Source organism: Salmo salar, chromosome ssa23, assembly GCF_905237065.1.
Source record: "Salmo salar chromosome ssa23, Ssal_v3.1, whole genome shotgun sequence".
NCBI lineage: Eukaryota > Metazoa > Chordata > Actinopteri > Salmoniformes > Salmonidae > Salmo > Salmo salar.
Window position 1 is genome coordinate 31,079,836 of NC_059464.1, and position 26,041 is coordinate 31,105,876.

General features: G+C 41.9%; 1 protein-coding gene across 3 annotated transcripts; it reads left to right on the plus strand.

Moving 5' to 3' along the window:
• Positions 1-12: 12 nt before the first annotated feature.
• LOC106584397 (semaphorin-4E) lies at positions 13-26,038 on the plus strand. 3 transcript variants are annotated; one of them, XM_014169666.2, is made up of 15 exons: positions 13-175; positions 15,650-16,039; positions 16,289-16,431; positions 16,641-16,703; positions 18,495-18,593; positions 19,878-19,977; positions 20,354-20,464; positions 20,721-20,872; positions 21,061-21,233; positions 21,518-21,674; positions 21,816-22,038; positions 24,041-24,153; positions 24,499-24,671; positions 24,753-24,805; positions 24,913-26,038. In XM_014169666.2, the coding sequence occupies exons 2-15, from the start codon at positions 15,931-15,933 to the stop codon at positions 25,647-25,649; spliced, it is 2,406 nt and encodes an 801-aa protein (XP_014025141.1). In that variant the 5' UTR covers positions 13-175; positions 15,650-15,930; the 3' UTR covers positions 25,650-26,038. The 3 variants fall into 3 exon arrangements, with proteins under 3 accessions (XP_014025141.1, XP_014025143.1, XP_014025142.1); XM_014169668.2 differs by lacking the exon at positions 13-175 and adding an exon at positions 3,928-3,991; XM_014169667.2 differs by lacking the exon at positions 13-175 and adding an exon at positions 14,738-15,059.
• The last annotated feature ends 3 nt before the right edge of the window (positions 26,039-26,041 follow it).

A 26,041-nucleotide genomic window follows, 5' to 3' on the forward strand; every position in this document is an offset into this window, starting at 1 on the left:
TTACTCAGCCAGTCGCAGCAGCCAGGTACTTGGTGTAGCCAGATTGCATGGATTATCGCGCTCACTAGCCAGTACACGTAACAGGTAGAGCCGTAAAATCATATGGAATCAAATCAAAGCTACTTTGGATACATTTTTAACGGTGTAGACTAAAAAGAAATTCCCCTACAGCCAGGTAAGTCGTGTATCGGTATTTTAACTTGCGCGAGGAGTATTCACTGTTGAGTTGTTTTTCATGGGTGAGGTCAGTCGTAAACAAGTGAAGCCCGCTAGCAAACTAACTAGCCAGCCACCTTGGTAGCAGGTAGGGTTGTGGGACAAGACTATATTCGGCATGCACTCTTTGTAGTGAACACCTTTGATTAGTTTTAAGGTATAGTGTTCGTCATAAATAAATCATCGATATTAGCCCTATTAAAGTAAATAGTTATTGCAAGTTATTTTGATAACTCACCTTTTGCCCACCAGTAATTCCTTTCAGTTCTTTATCAGAAATGTACTATATTACAGGTCTCATGACTCGTATTAACACACCCAGAGTTTCCCCAGAAAGTATTCACACCCCTTGACTTTTTCCACATTTTGTTGTGTTGAGTTTAAAATTGATTTAAATTTAGATTTTGTATTACTGGCCTACAAAAAAGGTCTATAATGTCAGTGAAATTATGTTTTTAAAAATGAAAAGCTGAAACCCTTTGGTATGGCAAGCCTAAAGAATTTCAGGAGCATAAATGTGCTTAACAAGTAACATAAATTGCATGGAGTCACACTGTGCAAAAATCGTGTCTGTATCCCACACATACAATTATCTATATAGTCCTTCAGTCAAGCAGTGAATTTGAAACACAGATACAACCACAAAGACCAGAGATGTTTTCCAATGCCTCGAAAAGAAGGGCACCTTTTATTTTATTTTGGGTTAAAAAAATAAAAGCAAAAAAAATAAAAAGCAGACATTGAATATTTACTTTGAGCATGGTGAAGTTATTAACTACACTTTGAATGGTGTATCAGTACAACCAGTCATTACAAAGATACAGGTGTCCTTCCTAACTCAGTTGCTAGAGAGGAAGGAAACCGCTCAGGGATTTCACCATTAGGCCAATAGTGACTTTAAAACAGTTATACAGTTTAATGGCTGTGATAGGGGAACACTGAGGATGTACCAACATTGCAATTACTCCACAATACTAACATAAATTACAGAGTGAAAAGAAGGAAGCCTGTACAGAATAAAAGTATTAAAAAACATGCATCTTGTTTGCAATAAGGTACTAAAGTAAAACTGCAAAGAAATTAACTTTAACTTTGTCTTGAATACAAAGCGTTATGTTTGGGGCAAACATCACTGAATACCACTTCATACTTTCAAGTGTGGTGGCTGCATCATGTTATGGGTATGCTTGTCATCGGCAAGGACTAGGAAGTTATTTATTTATAAAAAGAAACAGAATGGCGCTAAGCATGGGCAAAATCCTAAAGGAAAACCTGGTTGTCTGCTTTCCAACAGACACTGGGAGACAAATTCACCTTTCAGCAGGTTAGTAACCTAAACCACAAGGCCAGATATACACTGGAGTTGCTTACCAAGATGACATTGAATGTTACTGAGTGGCCGAGTTACAGTTTTGACTTAAATTGGCTTGGAAATCTATGGCAAGGCTTAAATGGCTGTCTAGCAATAATCAACAACCAACTTGACAGAGCTTGAAGAATTAAAAAAAGAATAATGTGCAAATATTGTACAATCCAGGTGTGCAAAGCTCTTGGAGACCCAGAAAGACTCACTGCCAAAGGTGATTCTAACATGTATTGACTCAGGGGTGTGAATACTTATGTAAATGAGATTTCTGTATTTCATTTTCAATAAATTAGCAAACATTTCTAAAAACAGATTTTCACTTTGTCATTATGGGGTATTGTGTGTGTGTGTGTGCGCGCAGATGGGTGGGGGGGGATATATATTTAATCCATTTTGAATTTAGGTTGTAACACAACAATGTGGAATAAGTCCAGGGGTATGAATACTTTCTGAAGGCACTGTACTATAGACATAGTCCAGGTGTATGGTTGAATGAGAAGGTGAATCACAGTCAAGTCAGAAACATTGACCAGATGTCCTAAAGACAATCATACAAAGACTCTGAACTGTAAGATGAGTGCTTTCACTCATAGATGGAACCTCTTGACTATTCTCCCAAAGATGTCAACATAGACTGACTTTAAAAAGCTGAACAATAGGCTATATTTCACATTTATTCAAAGATGTTATGCTTTGTGATGGGGAATTGGGTTCCCAATGTGCATGTTGTGTATTGACACATATCTGTTGTGGTAACATGATGTCAAATCCCAGTGCAATTGGTACATGTCAACCCTAGGTCTAGTGCTTTTATGCGCCTCGGAATTGGATAAGGACGCGCTAAGTTGTGTCCCAGATGTCTGTCTTTACTTGCACCCTGTGAGAAAGACCCGATCATGTGACAGAGAGCCATATGAGTGAGAGGTGCTTTGGCATGCAGCCGGGAGAAGGGAATTATAATTATTATATTCAGCCGACGGGCACAACGGCCACTGGCCACAAAAGGCATGGATTTCTTTAGGGGGCATTATGGCCACACAAAGAATGCAGCCAGGTAATTTGAGGCGTTATCAAGTGCTTGTCAAATTGTGAATGAGAGACTGAAGTGTGTACAGCCTGCGCAAAAAACAAACAGAGCAGAGCTCATGCCTTTCATGTGGTTAATCAAAATTCTATCCAAATATAAATAACAATTATACAAACCTAAAAAGTAACTGCTATTACCAACTATGTAAACACAGCAAGGGATAAGAAGCAGTGCTTGACTTGGGCAGGAGCTCACCAGAGCTGAGTACCAGCACCTCAAATTTTGTACTGCTTGAGCGGTTCCTTTTATAGAATATTAAGGGCCTCCCGAGTGGCGCAGTAGTCTAAGGCACTGCATCAAGGTGTGTCGCTAGAGATCCTGGTTCGAGTCCAGGCTCTGTCGCAGCCAGCCGCGACTGGGAGACCCATGGGGCAGCGCACAATTAGCCCAGCTTTGTCCAGTTTAGGGGAGGGTTTGGCCGGCAGGGAAGTTCTTGTCCCATCGCGCACTTGCAACTCCTGATGCGGGGGCGCAATGCACGCTGACACGGTCGCCAGGTCTGCAGTGTTTCCTCCGACACATTGGTGCGGCTGGCTTCCGGGTTAAGCCATTTTGCCACAACTTTGGAAGTATACTTTGGGTCATTGTTTATTTGGAAGACCCATTTGCGGCCAAGGTTGAACTTCCTGACTGATGTCCTGAGATGTTGCTTCAATATATCCATATAATTTTCGTGCCTCATTAAGCTATCTATTTTGTGAAGTGCACCAGTCCCTCCTGCAGCAAAGCACACCCAGAACATGATGCTGCCACCCCGTTCTTCACTGTTGGGATGGTGTTCTTCGGCTTGCAAGCATCCCCCTTTTTCCTCCAAACATAACGATGGTCATTATGGCCAAACAGTTCTATTTTTGTTTCATCAGACCAGAGGACATTTCTCCAAAAAGTACGATCTTTGTCCCCATGTGCAGTTGTAAACCGTAGTCTGGCTTTTTTGTGGTGGTTTTGGAGCAGTGGCTTCTTCCTTGCTGAGCGGCCTTTCAGGTTATGTTGATATAGGACTCGTTTTACTATGGTTATAGATACTTTTGTACCTGTTTCCTACAGCATCTTCACAAGGTCCTTTTGCTGTTGTTCTGGGATTGATTTGCACTTTGACACCAAAGTACGTTCATCTCTAGGAGACAGAACGCGTCTCCTTTCTGAGCGGTCCCATGGTGTTTATACTTGCGTACTATTGTTTGTACAGATGAACGTGGTACCTTCAGGCGTTTGGAAATTGCTCCCAAGGATGAACCAGACTTGTGGAGGTCTACAATTTGTTTTCTGAGGTCTTGGCTGATTTCCCCATGATGTCAAGCAGAGAAGCACAGCGCTTGAAGGTAGGCCTTGAAATGCATCCACAGGTACACCTCCAATTGACTCAAATGATGTCAATTAGCCTATCAGAAGCTTCTAAAGCCATGACATCATTTTCTGGAATTTTCCAAGCTGTTTAAAGTCAGTCATTTTAGTGTATGTAAACTTCCGACTTCAACTGTATTCCATAAAAAAAATCTGCTGTTTCCAGCTAGAATAGGAATTTGCAACATTAACAATGTCTACAATGTATTTCTGATCAATTTGTTATTTTAATGGACCAAAAATTAGCTTGACTTTCAAAAACAAGGACATTTCTATGTGACCCTCAACTTTTGAATGGTACTGTATTAGAGGTCGACCGATTATGTTTGTTCAACACCGATACGATTATTGGAGGACCAAAAAAAGCCGATACCGATTAATCGGCCAATTTTTTTTATTTATTTGTACTAATGACAATTACAACAATACTGAATGAACAATGAACACTTTTATTTTAACTTAATATAATACATCAATAAAATCAATTTAGCCTCAAATAAATAATGAAACATGTTTGGTTTAAATAATGCAAAAACAAAGTGTTGAAGAAAGTAAGTGCAATATGTGCCATGTAAGAAAGCTGACGTTTAAGTTCCTTGCTCAGAACATGAGAACATATGAAAGCTTGGTGGTTCCTTTTAACATGAGTCTTCAATATTCCCAGGTAAGAAGTTTTAGGTTGTAGTTATTATATGACTATTTCTGTCTACCATTTGTATTTCATATACCTTTGACTATTGGATGTTCTTATCGGCACTTTAGTATTGCCAGTGTAACAGTATAGGTTCCGTCCCTCTCCTTGCCCCTACCTGGGCTCGAACCAGGAACACATCAACAACAGCCACCCTCGAAGCATCGTTACCCATCGCTCCATAAAAGCCGCTGTCCTTGCAGAGCAAGGGGAACAACTACTTCAAGGTCTCAGAGCGAGTGACGTCACCGATTGAAACGCTATTAGCGCGCACCCCACTAACTAGCTAGCCATTTCACATCGGTTACACCAGCCTAATCTCGGGAGTTGATAGGCTTGAAGTCATAAACAGCTCAATGCTTGAAGCACAGTGAAGAGCTGCTGGCAAACACAGTAAAGTGCTGTTTGAATGAATGCTTACAAGCCTGCTGCTGCCTACCAGCGCTCAGTCAGACTGCTACATCAAATCATAAGACTTAATTATAGCATAATAACACACAGAAATACGAGCCTTAGGTCATTAATATGGTCAAATCCGGAAACGATCATTTCGAAAACAAAACGTTTATTCTTTCAGTGAAATACGGAACCGTTATGTGTTTTATCTAACGGGTAGCATCCCTAAGTCTAAATATTGCTGTTACATTGCACAACCTTCAATGTTATGTCATAATTATGTACAATTCTGGCAAATTTAATTACGGTCTTTGTTAGGAATAAATGGTCTTCACACAGTTCTCAACAAGCCAGGTGGCCCAAACTGCTGCATATACCCTGACTGCTTGCACGGAACGCAAGAGAAGTGACACAATTTCAGTAGTTAAAGGAAATTCATCTTAGCAGGCAATATTAACTAAATATGCAGGTTTAAAAAAAATATATACTTGTGTATTGATTTTAAAGAAAGGCATTGATGTTTATGGTTGGGTACACATTAGTGCAACGGCAGTGCTTTTTTTCGCGAATGCACTTGTTAAATCATCAACCGTTTTGGCGAAGTAGGCTGTGATTCGATGAGAAATTAACAGGCACCGTATCGATTATATGTAATGCGGACAAGATAGATAAACTAGTAATATCATCAACCATGTGTAGTTAACTAGTGATTATGTTAAGATAAGTTTAGTGCTAGCTAGCAACTTACCTTGGCTTCTTGCTGCACTCATGTAACAGGTAGTCAGCCTTCCACGCAGGCTCCTCGTGGAGTGCAATGTAATCGGCCACAATCGGTGTCCAAAAATGGCGATTACCGATTGTTATGAAAACTTGAAATTGGCCCTAATTAATTGCCCATTCCGATTAATCGGTCGACCTCTATACTATATATTATACAACTTTTGAGTTAATGTAATGCCATTGTAAAGTGAGAGAACCACTCTGGAAAAGGGCGGAACAGCTCCTCCGGATGTGAGCATGAAAAATATTTTTTAAATCACTGAAGAACCATTTCAAAGTAGAGAAGTGTAGGTGAGAGAGAGAAAAAAATCTGTCATTGTTGACAAAGGTGGAATATGGAATCTGTCTGATATACAAAAAGCTTGGGGGAAAATGCAGAGAATGTCTAACTCGTTGACAAAAACAAGATGGTTTTTAACTTTATTAGGTGAAGTAAGGAAGAGGGATGAGAAATTCTGTCTTGATAACCATGATAGGAAATTGCAGAGAGATATAGTTTGAGAGCTCTTGGTGAACAGATCAACATTGAAAGGAGAAATTCAACAATTGCAGGCAAAGGTTGTTAAAAACTTTTTTGGCCCCTACCTTTTTGACCCTTTGTTCCATCAATCTACCCTCACAAGGAGTTGCGCAAGGATGATGGGGTTTCAAGCATCTGGTCAGCATTGCCTGGCTTTGAGTCAACAGCTTCTGACAGCTGTGACGAACTGTCTTATGCCAACCAGAACACAGGCTGTAAAAGGTAGTAAAGACAAACCTCCAGTGACAGTAATCACACGCAAATCAGCATCTCCAAAATAGTTGGATGAATGGTCAAATACTTTGGAGCATCCACGAGACGTGGGTATGAAGACATGGGACCATTTTGAAGCCTTTTTAAGAAATGCTTTTCTTTAAAAAACAAGGACAAGTGACCCCAAACTGTTGAACGTGTGTGTTTGTTACTGCTCGACTAAAACAAACTTTGTCGGCTAGTTGGGGTCATCTCTAATAGGATTCATATAATATTCAACAAATAATGTACCCAATGTCCGCTTTGCACCAAACCGCTTTTTAACTGATTAAGACGTGAGGAGTCCAAATAGGGGGTAGCTTGGGAGTAGAAGCTGTTTAGAAGCCTCATGACACTACATTTCATAACTATACACTTGGATGTATAGTGTCAGCATTTGTTGCTGTCATGCCTAAGTTTGCTAATATTGCCAAAGAAAAAAATCATTAAAGTAATTGGCAATATCAGTGGGTTTGATGATGAATGAACCATCTGATTCAATGAGTGATGGAGCTGAGTTTATCTTTTTGCCCAGAAATTCATTTAAGGTGTTCCAAAGCTTTTTACTATAATTCTTTGTCATTTATCTTTGTATCATAGTGTAGTTTCTTAATCTTTTTATTCATTTTATTCACATGATTTCTCAATTTACAATACATTTGCCAGTCGGTTCTGCAGCAAGACTTACTTGCCATTCCTTTTGCCTCATCCCTCTCAACCATAACATTTTTCAATTCCCCATCAATCCACTGGGATTTATGTTTTTTGTTGTAATTTCCTCTTACATCTAGACGTTCCGCTAGCGGAACACCTGCTCCAATATCCAATGATAGGCGTGGCGCGAATTACAAATTCCTCAAAAATCCAAAAACTTCAATTTTTCAAACATATGACTATTTTACACCATTTTAAAGACAAGACTCTCGTTAATCTAACCACACTGTCCGATTTCAAAAAGGCTTTACAGCGAAAGCAAAACATTAGATTATGTCAGCAGAGTACCCAGCCAGAAATAATCAGACACCCATTTTTCAAGCTAGCATATAATGTTACAAAAACCTAAACCACAGCTAAATGCAGCACTAACCTTTGATGATCTTCATCAGATGACACTCCTAGGACATTATGTTATACAATACATGCATGTTTTGTTCAATCAAGTTCATATTTATATCAAAAACCAGCTTTTTACATTAGCATGTGACGTTCAGAACTAGCATTCCCACCGAACACTTCCGGTGAATTTACTAAATTACTCACGATAAACGTTCACAAAAAACATAGCAATTATTTTAAGAATTATAGATACAGAACTCCTTTATGCAATCGCGGTGTCCGATTTTAAAATAGCTTTTCGGTGAAAGCACATTTTGCAATATTCTGAGTAGATCGCCCGGCCATCATGGCTAGCTATTTTGACACCCACCAAGTTTGGTACTAACCAAACTCAGATTTACTATAAGAAAAATTGGATTACCTTTGCTGTTCTTTGTCAAAATGCACTCCCAGGACTTCTACTTCAATAACAAATGTTGGTTTGGTTCCAAATAATCCATAGTTATATCCAAATAGCGGCGTTTTGTTCGTGCGTTCAAGACACTATCCGAAGGGTAAAGAAGGGTGACGCGCCCGGCGCGTTTCGTGACAAAAAAATTCAAAATATTCCATTACCGTACTTCGAAGCATGTCAAACGCTGTTTAAAATCAATTTTTATGCGATTTTTCTCGTAAAAAAGCGATAATATTCCGACCGGGAAAAAATAAAAACATGGTGTCGGCTCGTGCATGCGCCCCCAGTCTCATTGTTCTCAGATCGACCACTATCCAAATGCGCTACTGTTTTTCAGCCATGGCCTGCAAAGTCATCATTCACCGTTCTGCCGCCTTCTGAGTGCCTATGGGAGCGTTAGAAAATGTCACGTTATGCCAGAGATCCACTGTTTTGGATAGAGATGATCAAGAAGGCCAAGAAATAGTCAGTGGGCGCTTCCTGTTTGGAATCTTTTCAGGTTTTGGCCTGCCAAATGAGTTCTGTTATACTCACAGACACCATTCAAACAGTTTTAGAAACTTTGGAGTGTTTTCTATCCAAAGCTAATAATTATATGCATATTCTAGTTTCTGGGCAGGAGTAATAATCAGATTAAATCGGGTACGTTTTTTTTATCCGGCCGTGAAAATACTGCCCCCTATCCATAACAAGTTAACTTCTATGGGCTAGGTGGGACGCTAGCGCCCCACCTGCGGGACACAGCCAGTGAAATATCAGGGCGGAAAATTCAGAAACAACAAAATGTCATAATTCAACTTTCTCAAACATACGACTATTTTACACCATTTTAAAGATACACTTATCGTTAACCTAACCACATTGTCTGATTTCAAAAAGGCTTTACAGCGAAAGCAAAACATTAGATTACGTTAGGAGAGTACTTAGACAAAAATAATCACACAGCCATTTTCCAAGCAAGGACATGTGTCAATAAAACCCAAAACGCAGCGAAATGAAGCACTAACCTTTGACGATCTTCATCAGGTGACACTCCTAGGACATTATGTTACACAATACATGTATGTTTTGTTCGATAAAGTTCATATTTATATCCAAAAACAGCATTTTACATTGGCGCGTGATGTTCAGAAAATGTATTCCCACCAAAACGTCTGGTGAATGTGCACATCAATTTACAAAAATACTCATCATAAACGTTGACAAAATACATAACAATTATTTTAAGAATTATAGATACACTACTCCTTCATGCAACCGCTGTGTCAGATTTTAAAATAGCTTTACGGCGAAAGCACATTTTTCAATATTCTGGTTACAGTACTGTGAGACTCAGGCTCGTGCCCGCGTCGACCGAAAGCTTTGTTTTCTTTCCTCTGTTTAGCTAAATGGACATTCCCGGTCGGAATATTATCGCTTTTTTACGAGAAAAATTGCATAAAAATGGATTTTAAACAGCGGTTGACATGCTTCGAAGTACGGTAATGGAATATTTAGATTTTTTTTGTCACGAATTGCGCCATGCGCGCGACCCTGATTTACCATTTCGGATAGTGTCTGGGACGCACGAACAAAACGCCGCTATTCGGATATAACGATGGATTATTTTGGACCAAACCAACATTTGTTATTGAAGTAGCAGTCCTGGGAGTGCATTCTGACGAAGACAACAAAAGGTAATCAAACTTTTATAATAGTAAACCTGATTTTGGTGAGTGCTAAACTTGCCGGGTGTCTAAATAGCTAGCCCGTGATGGCTGGGCTATGTACTTAGAATATTGCAAAATGTGCTTTCACCAAAAAGCTATTTTAAAATCGGACATATCGAGTGCATAGAGGAGTTCTGTATCTATAATTCTTAAAATAATTGTTATGCTTTTTGTGAACGTTTATCGTGAGTAATTTAGTAAATTGTTAGCAAATTCCCCGGAAGTTTGCGGGGGGTATGCTAGTTCTGAACGTCACATGCTAATGTAAAAAGCTGGTTTTTGATATAAATATGAACTTGATTGAACAAAACATGCATGTATTGTATAACATAATGTCCTAGGTGTGTCATCTGATGAAGATCATCAAAGGTTAGTGCTGCATTTAGCTGTCTTCTGGGTTTTTGTGACATTATATGCTAGCTTGAAAAATGGGTGTCTGATTATTTCTGGCTGGGTACTCTGCTGACATAATCTAATGTTTTGCTTTCGTTGTAAAGCCTTTTTGAAATCGGACAGTGTGGTTAGATTAACGAGAGTCTTGTCTTTTAAAATGGTGTAAAATAGTCATATGTTTGAGAAATTGAAGTAATAGCATTTCTAAGGTATTTGAAAATCGCGCCACGGGATTACACTGGCTGTTGCGTAGGTGGGACGATTTCGTCCCACCTAGCCCAGAGAGGTTAACGTAGCACTTTTCTGGGATGCTTGATTGTTTTCATTGGTTTACTGGGAAGCTTAGCAGAGGTAGACATGCTCATGTTATTTATGTTAGTGCATGGTGAGCTGCACACAGTGGACTTCCTACTAGGGCACACCGCCTCAGTGAGAACAGTATAACTCTGCTTCATAGGGACATGATTACCGCATACAATAGCTTTAGGATCTGCAGAGGCTTTCAGGGGAGTTGAAGGGACATATGAGGTTACTTGCATTGTCTTCCAAAGCCCCTGGGATAATGTACATGTGGTCAAGCATTATGACAACTCAGTGACACAATGGTATGAATTAACTGATCTGGGCTTGGGTCATTGATAAGTTATTGTCTCAATGCTGTGAAATGCTTATGATGCTGTGAAAGGATCCAGGAACCCAAATGATTTGGGTGGATCCCATCCTCCTCATAAAACAAGTTTTGTTTCCAGAAGGTATCAAAATTGTCAAATGTTACACCCACAGAGCTGCAATAGTCACGTAGCCAGTTATGGAGGGCTAAGAGTCTGCTGAAACGTTCAATGCCACGATTAAGGGAGGGCCCAGTGCCAGATATTATGGGGCTTCTGTTGGTGTAAAGCAGAGACCCAATAACTTCTTTAAAATTGATCTTCAGCTGTTCTGAGCTGCCTTTTGATAATGTAATTGAATCCCACAATCCCACATGAACTATGATAGACTCAATTTCCTGATGCAGTTTTAAAATGTTTGGGAGCTGTGCTCCTGGATAGCACAATGTTTTTGCTCCAGGGACTGAGAAATTTCTCACCATTGAACTGCCCAGTACAACGGCGTGCGAAGGGGATGGAGAAATCTGCCCATTCCTATCACTCACACAATTTGTGGAACCTTTCACAGGCCCACGAGAAGCAGGATAGCATACGCCCGCAGCTCCTGGAAATGGGTCCAGACCTCTCACAGCAGGCAGTGCCCCATCAGGTCCAGAGAGAGGGAAAGGAGCCAAACTCTACGACAAAGCCGTTGCTAGAGTCAGTGTAGTTGGAGTCGGCACAGCCATCGCAGTCCCAGCGACGAAGGTGCAGGTAGATCAGACACCAGGGCGGCGACGCTATTCCTCATGTCAATCTGCTCCGGACCTCTCGCAGACACTCCAGTCCGCTTAGCGGCATGACGCTGCCTTTGGTTTCCACGACTTGTGGCATGACCAGTGCTGATCTGAAACAATCCTCTTGCTGTTCTCAGTCTACTCCAATTACAAGATGGAGGAGGAGAAGCAGATGGAGATGACTTCCTTGGCTGGCAAGTTCCAGATGGCACAGGCCATTCGGATAGGGATCGATGACAAGGAGGGGATACATCCTTTCAAGCCAGAGCGGCGTCCAGCCATAGGAGTTGAGAACGAGGACCTTCCAATTTGCTTTTTCCCCATAAGTTTGTGCAGAATTGAAATTGACTTGCTAAGGATAGCCACCTCATTCCTGTAATCCTCCGCAAACAATTGTTTGCCGCATTGATACTCCGGATTGTCAATATTGTCCCGGACAAGAGCGTAATAAACACAGCTAGCTTCTACGCGCTGGAAATGTTCATTAGCTATTCCAGGCAAAGCGGGCTCCATTGCAACCTAGCTAGCTAGTTGGTAGCAGGTGTTGACACACACACTTATGAACAAAATAAAACTTCAGAAACAACCAGTCGAGGCGCAGGAGGTGTCAGAGTTTGTGACAGGTTGCCTGTTTATACTGAAGTCATTGTATATAACATATGTTTTAGCCTAATATGAAGTCCCCAGTGGCTGATCTCAACAAACAACCCTGGTCCTTAACAAGGAAGCCATTCATAGAAAAAACAGCTTTACAATTAATTGTATTATTCCAGCTAATTAACTTTCTCACCCTAAAAACAAATCTGGTGGCCTATTGTCATTTTGATACAATTTATTTATCTGAGCTAGTGAAAACAACCTAGTCCTAGTAAGCAACATTATGTTGAAAAGACATTGAAGTTAGGTTCAATTTTAGTTTCTGAATGAAAGGTGAAAATGTATTTTCCTTATGTTTTAAAAGGCGTCGGTCTGCGCTTACTGAGGTGTAGCCTACAGTGTTGTCTGAAATTGAATTTTTTTAGGCTCTGAATATCAGCTACCCAACTTTATCAGGAGTTATCATGAGCCTATTTGCAACGTGTTTACACAGCGGGAAATGCAAAATTATTTTCTTTTTCACTATAATCAGCTTGTCAAAAATTGATTGATACAAACTTGAAACCACTGATCATGACAATGGGGTGAAACTCCTGGACAACAGTTATTGTCCATTTTACTTTGACCTGACCTGTTTTTAGGATATGTTTGTTAACATGAGAGCAATTTTTTTTTTGATTGAGCGCCATTTAAGTTAGGCTATTTAATCGGAGAAACCTGCATGATGTAAACAGTATCTCTCATTACATTGTCATAAATGTAATCTCCAGCTTGTAGTAGGTTTAAGAAAAGGCCACATGCTCTTTCTACCATACCCTGCTACATGATTTATGTTACTAGATTTTTTTGACGGAACGTTGGAGCGCTGCAGAGATGCCTCTCTCCAACAGCACTCTGGAGAAGCGCACTGGGAATGGACAAGCAAAATATTTTGTGCCCTGCCTTAGACAAAGTGGGCACTACTTATCAAAGAGAGGCATCAGCGCTCACCGAAAAAGCCTATATGCAACTGGTTGAGAGATTGTCATTGTTTTTGGGCAGAATTATGTGAGGTTTTATGTGTTGTTGGAGGTGCTTCTTGGTCAGTTTAGCTCAGAAAATGCCCCCTCTCAATCTTTTGCCAAAGGCAGCCGCTTAATCCTGCCTAATGAGCGGGCTGGCCGTGCACACACGTCTCTGGCCCTCCCCACCACTCACGCAGTCAGCAACAGGCTACCTCAATCAGCAGCATGTCACAGTGAATTAGATTTGTTTTAAGAGAAATGCCATGGCGGCCGCGGTGGAATTTAGAAGTAGCCCAAAAACCTGCAACCCGCGACCAATACATTTTCACCCGCAACATCGTTATCAAAATTGCCCAATTTGCGAGAAATGCTCGGATATGGCAATCCTGGTGGTCAGCCTCTGTTACTCTAGTCAGATTCTAACAGGCACACGTGACTACTTCAGTGGCCCTGTTACCACGGTAACCTTAAAGGGGCAGCGTAGAGTTTGTCTGATCAAATGAAATGTGACATTTTAGAAAAAGACTAATCACAAAGTATTTAATTAAATTGAGCAATATACCATATTACTTCTCACTAGTAATAGTCCTTGTTTTAAAAACATTACTAAGCATGTTCATCTTTTTTTAAATCTTTTTTTTGTGTAATGTGGAAAAATATATTTTGTCTGGTTAAAAATCTGAGTGGCTGGTAGAATAATAATAATAATAATACATACATACATACATACATACATGCATGCATGCATGCATGCATGCATGCATACAGTGGCTGGTAGACAAAGTTGGTGTTAAGTCCTGTAGCCTACTCTCAAAACATGCTATTTATGTAGGTGAATTGCATCAATTATGGAGCTGTAGATTGCTTTTGACTCTTTCATGCATGATGAGGTCAGTAAATGTATTCAAAATTAGGTTTGTTCAATTGTACAGATTATATAACTTGGCCTTTGCGTAGTTCTCATTTGTTTGTTGTATAGATCTTCAAGCTAGTTTTGCTGGCTGTACTGGAAAAAATTGCATTGCTTCATCACTTTATAAAATAACACCATTGGATTTACATTTACATTTTACATTTAAGTAATTTAGCAGACGCTCTTATCCAGAGCGACTTACAAATTGGTGCATTCACCTTATGATATCCAGTGGAACAACCACTTTACAATAGTGCATCTAAATCTTTTAAGGGGGGGGTTAGAAGGATTACTTTATCCTATCCTAGGTATTCCTTAAAGAGGTGGGGTTTCAGGTGTCTCCGGAAGGTGGTGATTAACTCCGCTGTCCTGGCGTCGTGAGGGAGCTTGTTCCACCATTGGGGTGCCAGAGCAGCGAACAGTTTTGACTGGGCTGAGCGGGAACTGTGCTTCCTCAGAGGTAGGGGGGCCAGCAGGCCAGAGGTGGATGAACGCAGTGCCCTTGTTTGGGTGTAGGGCCTGATCAGAGCCTGAAGGTATGAAGGTGCCGTTCCCTTCACAGCTCCGTAGGCAATCACCATGGTCTTGTAGCGGATGCGAGCTTCAACTGGAAGCCAGTGGAGAGAGCGGAGGAGCGGGGTGACGTGAGAGAACTTTCACACCATTGTTTCTCTCACATACTTCATGCTCCATTTGAGGCGTAAACTGTGTGACATACCTGCTCTGCCAACAGTTGAGCACTCCCTTGCATGCACCAGCTCGTTTCTGTATTTTTAAGTAACAACAAGGAACCAGCATGTCAATTTCAAGGGGTGCTTTCACAAAAGGTGTGGAGTAGTGCTCACCTAGTCTGCCCAACTTTTGGAGTGTGCCTGGATATTATCACTCTTTCAGCAGGTAAGGAGCTGAGGGAAAGCTCACTTTTTAAACAATCTTATGGGCTTTTCTTTTGAGTCCTTTCAACAGTATTTCTGTGTTTTGAACTTTGAAAGAAAGTGTTTTATGTTGCCTGTCAGATGGGGCCCTGAGTTTTTCTTGTGCACGTGACCTGGCTGGGCAAAACTGTACAGGCCCTATTTTAGTCTAACGGGGCCCTGTGTTTGTCCTAGTCAGGTCTTATGGTTTGGAAAAACTCAGTGCTCTAGTCATAGCAGCAGAAGGAGCTAGATAATTACAACTAGTGAATTACAGGGAACTTGGTGTTCTATTAGATTATCATTGTGATCTGCATGCATGCCCCAACCTGAGCATATTCCCAGCTGCTTGTATCCTGCTAATCAAAAGGAAGCAGCACACACCCAGGTCCTTATCAGTGGGGACGGACAGACAGGAAGGGGGAGTAAGGGAGGTTGGGACTTCTTCATATGAATTTCATACAGGCAGTTGTTTCTCCCTTTCAGTTAGTTTGATCATAAAATCAGCATTATCTATTTTGTCTTCAGAGGGCAGATGTTGTCTCACTCACTCATGTATTATGTTCTCCCTAGATGAGCTTCTAGACCAACATTAAGATCCCCTGCATCGGGAAGGCTGAGCTGGCAGTACCTGGCTGGGACAACATGGATTCTATACTGAGCTACAGAAGAGGTAGCAGCAGCGACAAACATTTATGTTGGAGGCTGACACCAACATAGCCATTGAACATCGGAATACTAAGACTGGAGTCTCTATAGAGACATGAACTGCTGTCCTTGATCGACAGTGCGTTATGGTGTGAGCAGGACTAAGCAGCGCTCCCACACATCCCCTCCCACCTGGGCACCAAGCCATGTCTCCTCTCTCTGCCCTGGGTGTTATCTGTGGATTGTTCCTTCCTATGTGCCTCGGTGAATACAACACTCACAGTTGTATCCCACGGAAGAGTGTCCTCTACCAGGGTAAGCCCCTGTCTCCTCTCTCCTGTTTTCACATAACGGTGCAGTAAACTGCATCTGTTTCCTCAAATACTAAAAAGTTAGCTAAATGACATGTCTGTTTTGCTTCATTTATAACTAGTGTATGTATACATGCATACATACACTAGTTAGTTATAAATAAAGCAAAACAAATATATATATGTGAGATCTCTCACACACTCAGTTTGATACTTAGTTTTCATTGAGTTGTCTAATGCTTTCCTGTTTTAGACAATCTGAAACTGTTCAGAGAGGAAGGGATTTGGAACTACTCCACTATGTTGGTTCGAGAGGATCTGGGCCTGCTGCTGCTCGGGGCTCGAGAGGCTGTCTATGCCCTGGACATCAATGATATCTCCATCAAGAAGTCTGGGGTAGGGACCTCTGTTTATTACGGCTATTCAGTTATCGTGTTTACCTATCAGTTATCCTGTATTATTTGCCTACATGATTTGAATACATCACAAATGGACTGCAGTAAAAAGGTCTGCTGTACCTTCTTTGTGGTGACCTAATACCAATGCCTTGGAACCATAAAACCATTACCTAGTACATACTTTGATGTGCAGCTCTCTGTTGTCAGGTGTATTGGCGAGTCACTGAGGAGAAACAGAGGGAGTGCACATACAAAGGGAAACACGCTGAAGTAAGTGGCTCCATCAATCACGAAACAATTCTCCCCACAGACAGCTGTGAATTGGTATGAAGACACCCAATGAAGACACAACCAACAACCAGATGCATACAGTTGAAGTCGGAAGTTTACATGCACCTTAGCCAAATACGTTTAAACTCAGTTTTTCACAATTCCTGACATTTAATCCTAGTAAAAATTCCCTGTTTTAGGTCAGTTAGGACCACCACTTTATTTTAAGAATGTGAAATGTCAGAATAATAGTAGAGAGAATGGTTTATTTCAGCTTTTATTTCTTTCATCACATTCCCAGTGGGTCAGAAGTTTACATACACTCAATTAGTATTTGGTAGCATTGCCTTTAAATTGTTTAACTTGGGTCAAACGTTTTGGGTAGCCTTCCACAAGCTTCCCACAATAAGTTGGGTGAATTTTGGCCCATTCCTCCTGACAGAGCTGGTGTAACTGAGTCAGGTTTGTAGGCCTCCTTGCTCGCGCACGCTTTTTCAGTTCTGCCCACAAATTTTCTATGGTAATGAGGTCAGGGCTTTGTGAAGGCCACTCCAATACCTTGACTTTGTTGTCCTTAAGCCATTTTGCCACAACTTTGGAAGTATACTTGGGGTCATTGTCCATTTGGAAGACCCATTTGTGACCAAGCTTTAACTTCCTGACTGATGTCTTGAGTTGTTGCTTCAACATATCCACATAATTTTCGTTTCTCATGAGGCCATCTATTTTGTGAAGCGCACCAGTCCCTCCTGCAGCAAGCACCCCCACAACATGATGCTGCCACCCCCGTGCTTCATGGTTGGGATGGTGTTCTTCGGCTTGCAAGCATCCCCCTTTTTCCTCCAAACATAACAATGGTCATTATGGCTAAACAGTTCTATTTTTGTTTCATCAGACCAGAGGACTTTTCTCCAAAAAGTACGATCTGTCCCCCATGTGCAGTTGCAAACCATAGTCTGGCTATTTTATGGTGGTTTTGGAGCAATGGCTTCTTCCTTGCTGAGCGGCCTTTCAGGTTATGTCGATATAGGACTCGTTTTACTTTGGATATAGGTACTTTTATACCTGTTTCCTCCAGCATCTTCACAAGGTCCTTTGCTGTTGTTCTGGGATTGATTTGCACTTCTCGCACCAAAGTACGTTCATCTCTAGGAGACAGAACGCGTCTCCTTCCTGAGCGGTATGACGGCTGCGTGGTCCCATGGTGTTTATACTTGCGTACTATTGTTTGTACAGATGAACGTGGTACCATCAGGCGTTTGGAAATTGCTCCCAAGGATGAACCAGACTTGTGGAGGTCTACCATTTTTTTTTTTTTTGAGGTCGTGTCTGATTTCTTTTGATTTTCCCATTATGTCAAGCAAAGAGGCACTCAGTCTGTTGGTAGGTCTTGAAATACATCCACAGGTACACCTCCAATTGACTCAAATGATGTCAATTAACCTATCAGAAGCTTCTAAAACCATGACATAATTTTCTGGAATGCTCCAAGCTGTTTTAAAGTCATAGTCAACTTAGTGTATGTAAACTTCTGACTCACTGGAATCGTGATACAGTGAATTATAAGTTAAATAATCTGTCTGTAAACAATGACTTTCGTCATGCACAAAGTAGATGTCCTAACCAACTTGCCAAAACTATAGTTAACAAGAAATGTGTGGAGTGGTTGAAAAACAAGTTTTAATGACTCCAACCTAAGTGTATGTAAACTTCCGACTTCAACTGTACATACATTGAAATCTGTACATTACTATACCAACCTTGACATTTCTCATCCCTGTCCTGTTGCAGATTGAATGCCGTAACTACATCCGGACCCTGCATAAAGTGGATGACAGCACAATGTATGTGTGCGGGACAAATGCTTTCAGCCCCACCTGTGATTACATGGTAATTATGAACTGGGTGGTTCGAGCCCTGAATGCTGATTGGTTGACAGCAGTGGTATATTTAAGCAATAATGCACCTTGGGGGTTTGTGGTATATGGCCAATATATCACAGCTAATTGCTGTTCTTATACACACTGCAACGTGGAGTGCTAGGACACAGCCATGGTATATTGGCCATATAGCAAGCCCCTGAGTTGCCTTATTGCTATTATAAACTGGTTACCAAAGTAATTAGAGCAGTAAAAATAAATGTTTTGTCATACACATGGTATACTGTCTGATATACCACAGATGTCAGCCAATCAGCATTCAGGGCTGGAACCACCCTGTTTATAATAGACCGTATACCACGGGTAAGACGTGCATTTTTTTCTGCTCTAATTACATTGGTAACCAGTTTATAATAGCAATAAGGCACCTTGGGGGTTTGTGGTATATAGCCAATATACACCACGGCGTTGCGTCGTGCCTAAGAACAGCCCTTAGTGTGGTATAGTGTGGGGCGGCAGGTAGTCTAGTGGTTAGTGTTGTGCCAGTAACCGAAAGGTTGCTAGATCGAATCCCCGAGCTGGCAAGGTAAAAATCTGTTGTTCTGCCCCTGAACAAGGATGTTAACCCACTGTTCCCTGGTAAATAAGAATTTGTTCTTAACTGACTTGCCTAGTAAAATAAGGTTAAATAAAATCTAAATATTGGAAATATACCACACCCCCTCGGGGCTTATTGCTTAATTATAAACTGGGTGGTTCCAGCCCAGAGTGCTGATTGGCTGACAGCCGTGTTATATCAGACTGTATACCATGGGTAATGACATGTATTTTTATTGCCCTAATTACGTTGGTAACCAGTTTATAATAGCAGTAAGGCACCTCGGGGGTTTGTGGTATATGGCCAATATACCACGGCTAAGGGCTGTGTCCAGGCACTCTGCGTTGCGTGTAAGAACAGCCTTTAGCTGTGCCATATACCACAACCCTTTGTGCCTTATTGCATAGTTATAGCTTGGCCTGAACAGGACAGCTAGGACATCTCGGTGTAAGAATAGCTCTGTTGTTTGAAACGATCATGTGACTGCTGTAGGCAGGCAGTTGTCACACTGAATATTTACTGTGAGTGTGAAATGTATGCATACTACAGACACCTGCCCTCTCTATCTCTACTGTTAGTGGCTGAGTGTAACTCATTTTGCCCTTTGGAGTTTAGTATAAAGTATATTCCTACCTCTCTCTCACTGAAACAACTGTGAATACATCTAAATAGTTGCTTTGTTTGTGACTCTGACAGACGTACTCTGAAGGACAGCTGAGACTAGAAGAAGCGCAGGAGGAGGGAAAAGGGAAATGCCCCTTTGATCCCTTCCAGAAATACTCCTCCATCATGGTCGGTATGTACTGTGACTGTCTGTCTCTAGTGATCTGCTCTCACACAAGGACAGAACAGTGCACCCAGTGAAGTGCAAAGTGGGGTTGTGCTATCAAATGTGCAATACCTAGCGTTCATTTTCAGTTTAAAGTGCTGCCGCGGGACTTGTTTGTAAAGTGAGGGGGTTGAGTCTTTGTGAATTGAACAGGTTATTTATTTATTTTTTTGCTTTTTGGCTGAATGTGTTGCTAGTAGCTTGAGTTACCAGTGGCACAATGAAAGAGGTTGCACATGTAATTTTCCAAATTAGTTTTTGACTAATATTTACAATATTATTTACTTTGCTAGAAGATCAATTTTCCTCTGTTGTGATTCTTGTCATGTCTCTGGTCTGCCAGGAAATGACCTCTACTCTGCTACCTCCATCAACTTCCTGGGCTCTGAGCCTGTGGTTCTCCGCAGCTCCTCCTCTGCACTTCGCACTGAGTTCAAGAGCTCCTGGCTCAACGGTCAGCTCTCCCTCTCTGTTCATACTTGTGTTATAAACTTGTATACTACTATACACCATGCCTTATGGTGCACACGTGAATAGTATGTATCTACTAACACTTGTATCCATAGCATTTTACATACTTCTGTGCCTTGAGTAATAGCCTAGATCCTATAGGTCTCCGTGTTTTTAATTATGAAACTGAACTTCAACTGCTGCTGTTAAACAGGTCCTGAGGTAGCGTAGTAAGTGCTCGTTATGGTTTATGATTTCAGAGCCCAACTTTGTATACATGGACCTTGTCCCCGAGAGCAGTAACAACCCAGATGGGGATGATGATAAGGTCTACCTGTTCTTCAGCGAGAACGCCATGGAGTATGACTTCTACAACAAGCTCACCGTGTCAAGAGTTGCTCGTGTCTGCAAGGTAGCAACTTGCTCCAAATGTACTTTCAGCTGCAAGAAGTTTCATTGGCTCATACATGGTGTTTTAAATATAAAGGACAGTATGTGTACCCTGTTTAAACAGTGCAGGGGTATAATGTGTGCATGTGTCCTCTCTCTAGAAGTATTCACTTGTTTGACTAGAACCAATGTGTCTCTCACTGTGTATAGAGGGATATGGGTGGGCAGCGGACGCTCCAGAGGAAGTGGACGTCGTTCCTGAAGGCTCGTCTGGACTGCTCTCTGCCAGAGCCCAGCCTGCCATCTATTGTACAGGATGTCTTCCTGCTCAAAAACGATGACTGGCGCAAAAGTGTTTTCTACGCAGTGTTCACTCCCCAGTCGTGAGTAGTCTGTAGAATCCAGTGGTTTTAGAGTTGACAACATTGTTTCTGTGGGAAGTGGACTGTTTCTAATCTGTGTGATATTCTGACTCGGTTGCTTTAAGCACATGTTTACCATAATCATAGGGCCAGGAGGTTTTCCTGACCAGGAAAAACCCCAGGCAGGCTAACTATAATTAGGGCCTAGGGTATTTCCCACGTGTTCAGGAAAAACATAGGGCCCTAACCATGATATACTTGAGGTTTGAAAACATCAAACATGTTTTTCTGACTGTTTGCACTAGGAGCTCGTCCGACATGTCTGCAGTGTGTGCGTACAGTGTGTCGGCCATCGGAGACGTGTTTGATAAGGGGAAGTTTAAGACGCCAGTGACTGTGGAGACTTCCCATGTGAAGTGGGTCATGTACAGTGGAGAGGTGCCCACCCCAAGACCTGGAGCTGTATGTCCCATTTTAATATAATTGTGAAGCTCGAAATGGCTTAGGGCCACAAAAAGAAAGTATCTACTTTTTTTTACAGTTCAGCTACTAACTCAGTAACAAATGTATTATTACCACTCAGCAATCCTCTATTTTTTTCAGTGCATTAACAACGCAGCGCGGGCCCTTGGGATGGAGCGCTCCCTGGACCTGCCAGACAAGACCCTGCAGTTCATCAGGGACCGGCCCCTCATGGACGATGCCGTGCACCCGCTGACTGGCCGTCCGCTGCTGGTCAAAAGGGGAGACCTGTTCACATGCCTGGTGGTGGACAGCGTGCTAGCTCTGGATGGGGAGAGATACGCAGTCATGTTCATTGGCACAGGTACTGAACAGGACACACACATCCCCAAAACAGACTTGTTCTTCTGACTCCTGCCTGAACAGCTAATCAAATAGCTACCCGGACTATTTACCCCCTCCCTCCTTTTAACCTGGCTGCTATTCTCTGTTTATTATCTATGCATAGTCACTAACTCTACCTACATGTTCATATTACCTCGACTAACCGGTGCCCCCGCACATTGACTCTGTACTGGTACCCCCTATATATAGCCTTGCTATTGTTGTTTTACTGCTGCTCTTTAATTATTTGTGACTTATTTCTTATTTTTTTACTTAAACTGCATTGTTGGTTAAGGGCTTGTACAGTGAGGGGGAAAAAGTATTTGATCCCCTGCTGATTTTGTACGTTTTCCCTTGACAAAGAAATGATCAGTCTATAATTGTAATGGTAGGTTTATGAACAGTGAGAGACAGAATAACAACAGAAAAATCCAGAAACATGCATGTCAAAAATGTTATAAAATGATCTGCATTTTAATGAGGGAAATAAGTATTTGACCCCTCTGCAAAACATGACTTAGTACTTGGTGGCAAAACCCTTGTTGGCAATCACAGAGGTCAGACGTTTCTTGTAGTTGGCCACCAGGTTTGCACACATCTCAGGAGGGATTTTGTCCCGCTCCTTTTTGCAGATCTTTTCCAAGTCATTAAGGTTTCGAGGCTGACGTTCGGCAACTCGAACCTTCAGCTCCCTCCACAGATTTTCTATGGGATTAAGGTCTGGAGACTGGCTAGGCCACTCCAGAACCTTAATGTGCTTCTTCTTGAGCCACTCCATTGTTGCCTTGGCCTTGTGTTTTGGGTCATTGTGATGCTGGAATACCCATCCACGACCCATTTTCAATGCCCTGGCTGAGGAAAGGAGATTCTCACTCAAGATTTGACGGTACATGGCCCCGTCAAATGATGCGGTGAAGTTGTCCTGTCCCCTTTGCAGGAAAAACACCCCCAAAGCATAATGTTTCCACCTCCATGTTTGACGGTGGAGATGGTGTTCTTGGGGTCATAGGCAGCATTCCTCCTCCTCCAAACACGGCGAGTTGAGTTGATGCCAAAGAGCTCCATTTTGGTCTCATCTGACCACAACACTTTCACCAGTTGTCCTCTGAATCATTCAGATGTTCGTTGGCAAACATCAGACGGGCTTGTATATGTATTCTTGAGCAGGGGGACCTTGCGGGAGCTGCAGGATTTCAGTCCTTCACGGCGTAGTGTGTTACCAATTGTTTTCTTGGTGACTATGGTCCCAGCTGCCTTGAGATCATTGACAAGATCCTCCCGTGTAGTTCTGGGCTGATTCCTCACTGTTCTCATGATCATTGCAACTCCACGAGGTGAGCTCTTGCATGGAGCCCCAGGCCGAGGGATATTAACAGTTCTTTTGTGTTTCTTCCATTTGCGAATAATCACACCAAATGTTGTCACCTTCTCACCAAGCTGCTTAGCAATGGTCTTATAGCCCATTCCAGCCTTGTGTAGGTCTACAATCTTGTCCCTGACATCCTTGGAGAGTTCTTTGGTCTTGGCCATGGTGGAGAGTTTGGAATCTGATTGATTGCTTCTGTGGACGGGTGTCTTTTATACAGGTAACAAGCTGCGGTTAGGAGCACTCTCTTTAAGAGTGTGCTCCTAATCTCAGCTCGTTACCTGTATGAAAGACACCTGGGAACCAGATCTTTCTGATTGAGAGGGGGTTAAATACTTATTTCCCTCATTAAAATGCAAATCAATTTATAACATTTTTGACATGCGTTTTTCTGGATATTTTTGTTGTTCTGTCTCTCACTGTTCAAATAAACCTACCATTAAAATTATAGACTGATAATTTCTTTGTCAGTGGGCAAACATACAAAATCAGCAGGGGATCAAATACTTTTTTCCCCCACTGTAAGGTCTACACCTGTTGTCTTCGGCGCAGGTGACAAATAAAATTTGACTTGAATAGATCTGACAATGACATTGGCGTCCTTCTCTCCACACAGAGAACGGCTATGTGCAGAAGGCAGTGAACTACGCTGGAGAGATGTTCATCATTGAAGAAATACAACTGTACCAGACCCCAGAGGCTATCAGGACCCTGCGTCTCTCCAGCACGGTAACAATCACCCAGTCAATCAATTAAAACTTGATTTTAAATAGCTCTTAAACAAATACATTTGTTACTAAGTACTTATCGGCAACTCTGGTTTAAACCCCCAGTCAAGGTGCAGCACCATTTTACAAAACATACCAACATCCATATAATATCAATGTCAGTTTGTTGTCTCCTGGCATTTCTGCAGACAGATGGTTACTCATTTACTATTTATTTCCTTAGCACTTACAATAGAGCATTCAAGGAGAATGGCACCCGGTCATTGCTGTTACTAACCGTGGGTGAAGTAGGCTCATTGAGCTGCTGACACACATGTGGTATTGGTTTGTGTTCTTGTTTCCCCAGGGTCAGCTGTATGCAGGCTCTGAGTATGGAGCTGTGCAGATGCCTCTGAGTGAATGTGGCCGTTATGAGTCGTGTCTGGACTGTGTCTTAGCCAGAGACCCTTACTGTGGCTGGGACCTCTCCACTGGCCTCTGCTCTGCTGTGGCCAGCTCACCCTTTGCCTCAGTCACCACGTACGATCCAACACACACATACTTTTCTAGTAATGTGATTTAGAATTTCAGTATACCATATTTATAGTCTTTCTTTTTCAGGAACATGATTCAAAGTCTAAAAGATGGTGACATCTCACAATGTCCGAAATCGGGTAAATGGATTTCAATATTTAATTGTTCAGGGCCCAGCACACTATCAACAAATGACAGACTACAGTCCAACTGTAGTTACTACTTACATTGTTTGTGTGTATTGCAGAGACAATGAAGCCAGAGAACTACACCTTAGTTCCTGGCAACAACATCAAGCTGCCGTGCCAGCCTGACTCCAACCTGGCACAGGTACAGTGGCTCTTCTCAGGGCAACTGTTGCTCTCTGATACCAAGTACCACATCTACAATGGGGGTATCCTCATCCTCAATGCCTCTGCCGCCGACACTGGCCAGTACACCTGTGAGTCTATTGAGCAGGTGAACAGCCGACCGTACACCAGGACTATGGCAGTCTATCAACTGTTGCCCCACACTAACCTAGAGGAGAGTGAGACGATGACAGAGTCCCCCCATAGTCACAGTACCCCATTACCAGAGCTCCTGGAGGTAACAGAGAAGCCAAAGGCTTTGGATCCCCTTCTCCCCCCTGAGTCACAGTGTGAAGACGGCAGGGTGGTAGGCCTGCAGGTGGTGGTGGCGCTCCTCTCTCTGATGCTGGTTGGTCTAGTAACCTGGAATCTGTATAAAGGATGCTTTAGAAACAGATTCTCAGAGAACTCAGGCGCTGGCCAGGTGAAAAAGCCGTCGGATGACTACATGCAAATTCAAAACAATATAACTTCAGAGTTCAAGCTGCTGGGACCTACACCCAGTCACAGTGCTAACAAGAATCAAAATGCTATCATAGCCTTCAAAGGGAATGGGGAACACCACTTCTCTCCTGGAAGCAATATTTCCACTGTGGATGGTTTGGGGTACATTGATGATGAGTCAGAGATCTGACCCTCAGTGTTCACCACTCTCTGGGGTTTGCACTCTCTCAAGACACTAGCTCAATGTCAAGCTCTGTACACTGGACTTGTTTTGGAATTGTCCTTAACATTTTCCCACCACTACATCTCCCTAGATTGAATTTATTTTGTTTAGTCATTGCATAAGGTGAATACTATTTTGTAAATATTTATTTGTATTAATGTAATTACTTCATAACAGGATGTGATATCTAAAGTAAATAAGACCATAATACTAATATTTTTGTTGTACATAGTTAAGATCTACAAATTTCATTCTACGGACCAGTAATGATTACTCCAAACCTTTAAGTAGATCAAAACAGCCATGGACCAAATACAATTAAACACTCTCTTGACTTAGGTCTTGTTTAAAATGTCTCT

Excerpts from the sequence above, each read along its gene's own strand:
- LOC106584397 (XM_014169666.2), top strand. The coding sequence starts at position 15,931 with ATGTCTCCTCTCTCTGCCCTGGGTGTTATCTGTGGATTGTTCCTTCCT. Across the intron at positions 18,594-19,877 it reads GCCCCACCTGTGATTACATG|ACGTACTCTGAAGGACAGCT; the intron begins GTAATTATGAAC and ends TGACTCTGACAG. Across the intron at positions 24,806-24,912 it reads CTCACAATGTCCGAAATCGG|AGACAATGAAGCCAGAGAAC; the intron begins GTAAATGGATTT and ends TGTGTATTGCAG.